General features: G+C 35.5%; 1 protein-coding gene across 1 annotated transcript in view; it reads right to left on the bottom strand.

The window, feature by feature from the left end:
• Positions 1–414: 414 nt before the first annotated feature.
• The window catches only part of LOC129223978 (uncharacterized), a 51,373-nt gene continuing 41,244 nt past the window's right edge, over positions 415–10,543 (bottom strand). Inside the window, exons 14-17 of the mRNA XM_054858369.1 lie at positions 10,111–10,201; positions 6,579–6,651; positions 5,235–5,408; positions 415–2,959 (exon numbers count right to left, since the gene is read on the bottom strand). Of these exons, the coding sequence (XP_054714344.1) occupies positions 1,016–2,959; positions 5,235–5,408; positions 6,579–6,651; positions 10,111–10,201 (2,282 nt within the window). The 3' untranslated portion in view covers positions 415–1,015. The remainder of the gene's footprint in view (positions 2,960–5,234; positions 5,409–6,578; positions 6,652–10,110; positions 10,202–10,543) is intronic.

Genomic DNA, 10,543 nt, shown 5'->3' with positions numbered 1-10,543 from the left:
GAATTAAAAAAATGAATTTAGGACAACACAAACTATGGGGGACCTTTGATAAAATCTAAATGAAATGTACTCTTTCTTTGATATTGAGCAACAAAAATATTGAAATTAAATATCTGAAACACAAAATTATAAAACAATCATTAATATATATATATATATATATATATATATATATATATATTGTGGACAATTAAAAGGGATAAAAATACTTGGAGCAATGTTTCAGAGTCGAATATCATTTAAGAACTTGAAGAGATGGATTGTTAACAAATATTATTATAATGAAAGGATTTCCAAGAATTTTGTAGGTAGGAAAAATTGCAAACAAAAATTCAATTCTTCTGAAAATTTTTCAATGATGAAGCATCATGAAGGAATTTCAATGCTTTTGCTAAATTTATTCATTGAGTGATTTTTTCTTTTCTTTTTTGACTATTTTTTAAAGAAAGGACTAAATAATATTAGTCAACTAAATTAGTCCCTACTTATAAAGCGAGTCTAATTTAAAGTGAAATTTAAACCTGACTTCTAAATTATAGACGACAAAAATTACTTTAAAGAATATACTGATGCCATTCTGAAGCAATACTTTTCACATTATCAACAGAAATAAGTTACTTACTTGTGAAAGATTAAATCTTATTGAAAATTTTGATCTAAAAGTAGAACCATTCAATTTTTGGTAAAAAAGCTACAGCAACATTTGAACTTATGAAACATAGCTCCAGATTTTTTTTTCCTTCTCTCATGAACTTCATTAAAATTTTATATCATTCAACAAAAGGAGATTCTTTTATATTATGAAACAATTTTCATACTGTACAAAATTTGGCCGAGCCATCTTCGGCATAGCAGAACATCTTACATGATTTTTCTCTGTATTTATATATAAGCCTGTATACATATAATAAACTCAACTCATGTACACAAAAATAAGTCGTAAAGATTTGATGCATAGAAACATAACCATGCTTCCATGTACTCCAGCTACTTCTATATAAAAAGTATTGTTCTATCAGACTGTTTCTACTTGCAACGACGTGAATGTCGTCAACTCGCTCAATGGGACGTATCCATTTGTCTTCGATTTGCCGTTTCGGACGGAAGTCCTGCCGTCCTCTGATTCTTTGAGATTGATGGCAGATGGATGGCTTTCAGAGTTCTTCCTGCCGCCCTCCGAGACATCGGGAATATTGATGGCAGATAGATGGCTTTCAGAGTTTTTTTGAGGTACTGATGATCTGCTGTGAGTGATATGATTATCGTTAAAAGATGGATGATCAGGAAGTTTTTGGGAGTCACATTCGAGACTCTCGAGGGAGTCCTCTCCAGACTCATCGTTCTGCACAGATTGAGCAAAGTCTTGTTGAACAAGGTCATTCACACACTCGGATATTGCAACTGGTTGGATAAGTGTGTCCAAAATTTTAGGCAATGTCTCGTCACTATCACCACTAGAACACGTTTCATCGGACTTCGACGAATCTCCCGTCGTGTTGACAACTTCTAGAAGATCCGCCGAATCTGGATCCAAAAGAGAGGCCGGATCTATTGAATGATTGCCAATTGTATCGGCAATGATGCCGACGTTCGCTTGAGCTGCTTCAGGTACTGTTTTGAGTTCATGTTCAGAGGTAGTCTGATTAAAAAGGAAGCGAGGATCAGATGCTATTTTTTGCAGAATAGAAGGAGAATCTTCAGCATCAGTTTCCTCCTTGCTTCCTAGAGCACCATTACAAGCTTTTCCATCAAGTCCATTCCATAATTGATCGTTTTGATGATTCATGGCCATGGCACTTTGAAATGGAACATATGATTTTTGACTTGGACGAGAGACTTGTGGCATTGTTATAGCATTCGTCGTCGCTCCATTTTCCATCGGTCTGTTTGAAGTATCAATTTGATCGTCATGCACCATTTCACCCTTGTTTGGTTCTTCAGCTACCCCAATTTTAGAGTAATTGTCAAAATGCCGATTGCTTTCACACGTGACAGCTGTGTTTTTTAAGGTATCATTGAAACTTATGTATCCACTGGAGGGCTGATCTACATTTGTGAATGGGGCACCAATTCCAAACTTAGAATATGCATCACCAGGCATTTCTACAGGAAGTACATGGTTTGCTTTAAGAGGAATTTGTTTCTTTTCTAATGATGATGCACCCCAAATGGGGTTATTCTCAAAGGCAGCAGGCTTGAAATTCGTCAAACCGAAAGGAAACGGATTACTCTGACAGGTCAGTGCGGCCATGGCCTTTGGACTCTCAACCATAAACTTTGATCCACCGGGACAGAATATTCTGGCAGGGTTGTCGTCCATGTCGATTTCTGGACACTTTAGTGCCCTGTAAACGATTCCAAATTTTGAATAGCCGACATTTGAGTTGATGGCTATGGGCTGATTGAAGGCATTGAGCCCGTTTCCGGCACTTCTGGCCAGGCCAAATTTGCTATACGGTTGTATTCCCTGAAGAACGGGAGGCTCGGTACCGTTGCCCATGTCAAAGTCGGCCATCGATGGTTCACTGTTTGATAATGAATAGCTATCCTTAATTCCTCCACTTTGGTCCCCATATGGCATAAAAGACGGCATGGTGGGGTTCACGATGGCAAACTTGCTGTACGACGGCATGCGTCCATCGCATTTCTTCTTCACATACCAGGCAAATTTTGGAACAGCGCCTTCTTTCTCCAGACCAGAATCCCTGCTCATAGAGCCCTTACCTTCCATCACTACTGCCAAGTCTGGTTTGTAGGAGCGTGGGGTGGTATTGGAGGAGCTGCTTTCGGAGAAGAAACCATCAGGCGAAGGAGGAGAGTCCACTTCTGTGCCGGAATCGATGGACACATGGGTTTTGGTGGTGTTTGAAGAGGAAATGCTGTCGTGTCCTTTTCCAGAATTATTACTATCACCACTGTTGTTTCTGCTGCTGCAACGACCTTTCAGCCTTTGAGAGTCCTAAAAAAGGTGAGAATATTAGCAAGGCAAATGTAAAATAACTAAAAAGCGGAAATGTGGATAGATTGTAACAAAATCATCAACATCATGACAGCCCCTTTTTTTTTTTTTGAAAATTTTCCCAGGTCATTCCTTTCCAGGCATTAATCTACTAGTTTTGACTTAACTGGACCCAAAATCTGAATCCAGACAATAAGGAACTATTGAATGCGAGAAAATATTGCTAAAGTGAAAAGGTTCATTGATGATATATTTCTTTCTGTCCAGGTCCAAAATGTTCGAGGCATCACGCTAAGCCTTGCTACTTCATCCACATACAAACCAGCTGTTACATTTTCATATCATAGACAAATTATTGTTAGTTTTAATGTTCAATTCATGCATAAATAGTTTTTCTCGGAATAGTTTCAGGAAAAAATATCAATGAAGCATTTTGATGATTAACTTTTTCTCAATAAAATCAGAACAGTCATTTTTATAATGTTAACATTACCGACAGTTTCATTAGCAAAAAAAAAAAAAAAACATTATGGAAAGACTACTCTATTTTCAAAAAATTACTTATTATGTGTACATTTTTTTTAAAAAGTTTTTTAATAACAAATAGACAAAGTATTTATTATTATTATTTTTTTTTCTTTGAATTTCAACTTTGAATGCTCCTGAAATTTAAAACAATATCCATGTATCTTCAAAATTGTTAGCTGCAACTAATTAGCTGCAACGTATTTTACTTAACAAGAGCAGAAATGTAATTAAAAAAGTATAAGCAACTGAAATGGAAATAAAATTCTCGTTATCCAATCTTAAGGTAAAATGTAATAACATTTACAACTTTTGCACTTAAGAAAAACATATGATTGATGACATATGAAACATTTTTTGAAACATATTTATATGGATTTTTCAAAAATACATATTTAAACTCTATTTATAAATTCAATAGATGCGTCAAATTTTGAATTTGATTTCTTTTTCGCAGGAAATGAAATTTTTTACAAAAATTTTTTTTTTTAACAAAAACATAAAACTTTGTTAATTTTTAAAGAAGCAACATAAGCCAAATCTTAAGACTTTTTTTTAGGAATGAATTATATTAAAATGCATCTCAAAGAAAACATTGTAATTAATATACACAAATAAATAAACTTGAGAAAACCATAGCTAATTATGAAAGATTTTCTCAAACTGAGGGCCCATCAAACTTTTGCGACAAGTTGAAAATCCCCGCTTCAGATGACTTTTGCAAATTTCGTTAGATCATTTTTGATGCCACATGAATCACCACAAGAACAACCAAGCGCAACATATTGTGCAATGACCAGGGTTCATACTCTATTCGGATGAAAAAATTCCATGACTTTTCCAAGACTTTTTCATGACTTCATAAAAATTTTCATGACCTTCTAACATGAAGAGAACAGTACTTTCATAGTAGTTAACGTCTAACTTGCCAATTTTTGGAAAGGAGCATTAGCAAAACTTCTATGTGAATGCGACTACCTCATCGAAGCACTTACTTGGAGTTGAAAATATATCAGTGTACTCCTAAAAAACTAAACTATTCTTATTTGTCTTCATCATATAAATTTAAGTAAAGAAAAAATACAGTAAATGGAATATAATGATGCTTGAATGTCTAATAGTTATTTTTTACAAACAGGCAAAATATTAAATGAATTTGACAAAGGTTGAATGAGTCATTACTAAGTTTCAATAAATTGCTTCAAAAGATCAAGATTCAATATTAAAAGTTTTTACGAGTGATGGAAACGAAATCGAATGCAACTGAATTGCGTTTTTTAAAGGGGGTGTGGCAAAATAAAGAACATGCAATTTCGCTACTATAAAATATAAAATATAAGAAGCGTTGAAAATAATGGTAAATTCAAAATGGGGAGTAATGTCCAAGCAATGAAATCACATTGCAAAAAAAGACAAACGGCTGCTACAGAAATGGATGCAATGAGATTTCAAAATTCAGATTTGTTTTTCACATCGTTTAATTTTCCAGTTTTGTAACTTTTATGGTGCAATACTGTTAAATCACTCAAGATTTCTAATGCTCTTTTAGCTACTGTTACTTTCTCTTCGCACAGGACATTTTTCCATGACTTGGAATACATTTCCATGACTTAGAATGAAAATTTCAATTTTCCATGACTTTTCCAGGTCTGAAATTTGCTTTTTTTTTTCCCATGACTTTCCAGGATTTCCATGACCCATACGAACTCTGAATGACTGACATTTCAGCGGGAAAAACCCAGCAACGTACCTCTCCTCCCACGAATGGGTTCTTGGCGTCTTTCATGTCTGGAATCAGGGACTCTGTGCCCTTGCCCTCGGAAGCGAAGGAACACAGCCTCTCGTAGGCCCTGTCATAGGGAGTGCCCGAGTCATGATTCTTCTGGAGACCATTCTTGAACTTGTCGTAGGAACTCAGCGGATTCTGAGGAGGGAAAAACACAATGTCTCAGGGAAAAACTTTCAAGTTGTGGTTTGAAAAGGCAAAATAAAATGCAGGAGAAAAGGATCGGTATGATAAAAACAAAATTGAATTCTTTTATCATGCATTCCAACACATAATCAGCACTGTGCATTTTGCAGCTAATCAAGGGAAAGAAGGCAGTTGAATTAAGCTGATGGACCAGTCACTGCTTCGGGTCGAGTGCATGAGCCGAAACATGCCACTACATGAGTCTGGTGCACAGTAATAGGGGAGGGGGGTTCTCAGAAATATCTTGCTAACCATGCTTACCGTTATGAAAATAGCGCACATTCTGTGCAAATTGTTTTCAAACCATCTTTCATTTTAAAAAAATATAATACAATGAATTTGTTTTCTCAATGAAAGCTGGGTGCTGTTGAGGAAAAGATTCATTTTGACAAAGAAAAAAGTTTTTCACATTTGTAATCTCAAACTATCACAGGTTTAAAAGATGAATGAAGTACTAATGACTGGGCATTAAATTATTGTCAAATTAAATTTTTTATGAAGAGTTAAGCGTCAAAAATGACGACCAAGTGTGAAATCGTGGGTGGGTGCACAAAATTTTTGATTAGAAAATATGACTAATGACCTCTTATTTCAAAGACTGATTATAAGTTTGAAACATAATTTCCAACCATAATTCCAACATAATTTCCAACCTTGGTCGCCAAAAATGACAACCGAGTGTGAAATTGTGGGTGGTTGCACAAAATTTTTAATTGGAAAATATGACTAACGACCTCTTATTTCAAAGACTGATTATAAGTTTGAAACATAATTTTAAAAATATATTTCAGGCTTTCATTTCATACATTTTGAACTGTGCTGTTTCTACATTAAAGAATAGAAATGCATTAACAGGGAGAAAGAAATTAAATGCACGAGGCTAATAGTGAATTTTTCAGTTCAATACTTTCTTGTTGTACAGTCAGAAAAATGACAGTTTTCTTTTCTATCCAGAAAAATGTAGATTAAATTCATAATTATTACACGCCTTGTGAAAACAAACCATTTATGCTGTTTTGTAGTTTTTGGGCATCTATCTACATCATATTTAGGACATAACTAGGAAAGATATTCATCAAGAAAAACAAAATATGAAACAATAAAAAAATAGAAAATAATAACCTCAATGGGAGATTCTAGTCCTTTAGGAAGCTGTACGTTAATTCCTTTGATCATGGCAACTTCTTTTTTAACACTAAAAGAAAAAAAAAGGATTAATAGGAATGCATAAGTAAGCGTGTAATCAGGAAATTAAATAAGTCCTTTTTGCGGAAAATAAATCGATTTTAACAGTACTAACACTGCATTTAAAAGTAGAAACTGAAAAATTTAAGCAGTTTTGCAGTCGTTTTTAGGCCTCCTAAAATTTCTCAGAGGAAGCTCAATCCACCAAGCTTGGGGTAGTCAAGCCCTGCTCCCCCTTACAGGCTTGTGCGGAGAAAGACAGGATAGTTTTTAAAAACGGCAGACAGTTGAATGAAGATTTAATACAATATGGAGGTAGGTTAATGATATTTACCCATTATTCTTCATTAGCAAAAAGGTCATGCCATTTTTTAGATTACAATAAGCATCTATCCAACGATATATTTAAACCCATTTTACTTTTACATCCTAGCAATTAATATTTTAATTATATTCAGTAAATTACCACCCAATAGCCAGGGCTAAAGCAGAAATACATGCAATACGCCGCCAGCTCAGTCATTTCCAGCCGAGGACTGCAGTTTTGTGCTTATTAGCACTCATCAGCCTGGCAAAGGAAAGTGACTGAGCTGGAGATGGAAAACCTCTTAAGGAAGCCAAGAGTGCCAAACAAACTGGTGGCTAATATAGAATTAGCGCAGACCAGACTAGTGATCGAAGCAATGGTTCGTTCAACTCAGGACTCACTCACTGGTCTGCGCTAATTCTATATTAGCTACTAGTTTGTTTGGCACTCTTGGCTTCCTTAAGAGGTTTTCCATCTCCAGCTCAGTCACTTTCCTATGCCGGGCTGATGAGCAGGGCCGATCCTAGCAGGTGTGCAGCGTGTGCACCGCACAAGGGCGGCCAAAGCAAGGGGCGGCCGCATCATATAGTTCTTTTAATCAAGCAAAATTCCTCAAGAATTTCTCACAAGATAACTTAGAATAAGTAAAATAAATATGCTGAATTTTAAATGTTTAATTATTAAAGTAAGTGCCGATTTCCCGACAGCATAGCATAGTTTAAAAAAAATAGATTGTTAGGGAACATTGTGTTGGTTCATTGTCCATTAATATCTACTCTTTACACAAATGCTTCATTTGTTTGTAAAATTTGTGACAGAACCGGTAATCAGGCATGGATACAGGGGAGGGGAGATGAGGGAAATGTCCCCCTCCTGAAGCATGAAAGGGTGCGTTCTAAAAGGAGCACTCAGGGCCCAGGGCGACCACTAATGTTTACCCCCCAAGCTTTTATAGACCTAAACAATGAAGACATATTTTATATATTATATTTATAAAAAACTATACTGATTAGATACTCTCACAAGCATTTCAAACAACAAATTCTGTTTTCAACAATCGCGGATGCGTGGAGAGACAGTGAAAAATTGCGACTCCCCTGAGAGTCAAACATATATGAATGACGAACTAAAATTTTGTAATTTTCAACCTTTACAGCATTTTTTTTTTGAATTAAAATCACGAATGAACTGCCCGGTTTCAGATCAGGGTTCTAGCTTCGAGTAGAAAATTTAAACGTAGCTCCAAAACGAAGATCGAAAAGGATGCCATCACCTCCTTGACGAGACTAAAGAAGGCTTAAAATTGCGTTTTTAGGGCTTTAATTTCGGAAAATTTTGCTGTTGCCACCGATCTTTTAAGGACCCAGTTAAATCTCGGATTCACCCCTTCCACCTTAACTTAATCAAACATAGCCTGAAAATGTTGGCATTAAAATCCAAAATGTGTTTTCAGAGGACAGCCCTTCTTAATGTCATCAAAATTTGCTTGACATTTTTCGTATTTCTTTTTCGAAATTTATGCGATGGAGGGCCTTGAAATCCATTTCCAAACATTACTACCAAAGATAGTCTCAATTAGCGTCTTTAGTGAGCCCGCTAATACCACCCCCTCAGTTTGAAATCGACTTCAGTTTCAAAAAACAATTAGTGAGAGCACACTGAACCCTCGCCCGCTCTTTATCTCATCGTTACCAAACAATGCGTAAAATAAAATTTTCTAAAAGCTCTGGAGGAGAACTGCCTGGCTTATGCAACTTTTTACGGCGCTGGAGCGTATACCCATCAATCGTCGAAGTGAGATGGACAAAAGGTCTATAGTTGTGTTTTTCAGATATTAATATCGAAAAATATCCGAAAGATCCGCCGAAGCTTAACAGTTATGTTAACGTCAGCAAAGATAGCATAAAATTGCGCTTTTAGAGATATCCACTTGGAAGCCTCAAAATCCTTCCTTCCCTTAAATAGCCTTAATGGATTTTAGTTCCGAAAAATATTTCGGTTTTTAATATTTTCACATTTTTGTTATCGTTTTCAAATATAGCCAAAAATGGATTTTTTAAACAATAGTGCTGAGAAATTACCGGAGGAAAGCTGCCGGATTCCCTACCGTCACCAAAGACAGCCTAAATATGCGTTTTAAACTTCAATTTCGAAAACTTTCGATAGGAGATGATTGTATCTCTCTCCAACCCAAAACTGCTTGTTTAAAACTTCAGTTTCGGAAAATTTTCAGGAAGGGCGCCGATCTTTCCTAAGCTGCGGTCACAAAAATGGTTTCGAATTTATTTCAATTTTGAAAGAGTTTTAGGAGAGAACTCCAACATTACTTTTCCCCTTAATTCTCAAAAAAGTTCCTAAAATTGCGATATTTGACGTCAATTTCGAAAATTTCTCCATGCACCTTAAATATACCCGACTTTTTTCTCTCCTTGCAACCAAACACAACCAAAGGTTACTAAAACTGTTTTTCGTACGCCAATTTCGATAATTTTCTGGGAGCAAGCCCCCCTCCCCTGATTCCTCCTCTGTCCTTTCTCTGATGTCACCGAAGACAGACTATAAAATGCGTTTTTACGACTAGTAGATTTTGGTATCTATTACTTTCTTCAAAGATATAAATTGTACCTAAGGAGTTTCTTACTATAAAACTTCTCTTCCTTTTTATGAGTTCGTAATTCTTGTTTTTTTTTTCTTTTTTAAATTAGAACTTGATATAGAAATTTGAAGAAATATTTATATGGACGTCAAAGATTAGTCAAAATATGCAAATTACTCTTGAGGGGCGGCACATTAGCTCTTTGCACACGGGCGGCCGACACCCTAGGATCGGCCCTGCTGATGAGTGCTAATAAGCACGAAACGGCAGTCCTCGGCTGGAAATGACTGAGCTGGCGGCGTATTGCATGTAATATTTTAATTATTTATTTTCAATTGGCTATCTGATTTTCTTTAAAAAACTACATGGTCAGTCTAATGAATAATTCTTCAATCCAGGAAAAAAAAATTGAAAAGAAAAAACTATGAGATAGCATGTTTTCAGTATTATTAACCAGAGAGAAATGTTTGCAAACTGCAAAATGCATACCAGTAATTTGAAAAGATTCTTAAACTGAAATAAGCTTCAAATTACAACTAATAGAGAAGAAAGTGCTCAGTGCTTACCAGTTATACAAATAGTAGATGACAAAGATCATCACCACCAGGCCTAGGGCACATCCTGCTGCAATCCCAATGACGAGACCAATAGCCCGATCTGCAAGGGAGAAAAACTTCAGTGCATTTGTCATTTCAAAGCTACTGTAATAGAAAATGTTCAACCAGTGGCTTCAGTTACTAAAACTTTACTTAAGGGTCACAGAACAAAATTCATTGATTGTTAATTGTTCAAGAAAGTCAAGTTAAAACATTAATAGTAACAAAAGTTAACATTGTAAGATAGTGACCTATATTGCTCAAAACTATAATAAACAAGTGGCAGGCCTTTTAGGAACAACATGGTACAAGTTTTTTTTTTTAAAGACAAAAAAAGTTGAAAAGACTTCGTTATTTTTTTCACAAGCAATTGAACTTTAGTTTCACTTTCAAAAGATCATTT

The sequence above is a fragment of the Uloborus diversus genome, chromosome 6 (assembly GCF_026930045.1).
Source record: "Uloborus diversus isolate 005 chromosome 6, Udiv.v.3.1, whole genome shotgun sequence".
Lineage (NCBI taxonomy): Eukaryota > Metazoa > Arthropoda > Arachnida > Araneae > Uloboridae > Uloborus > Uloborus diversus.
Note: the sequence above shows the minus strand (reverse complement) of the source record. Positions and strands in the feature narration are given on the sequence as shown.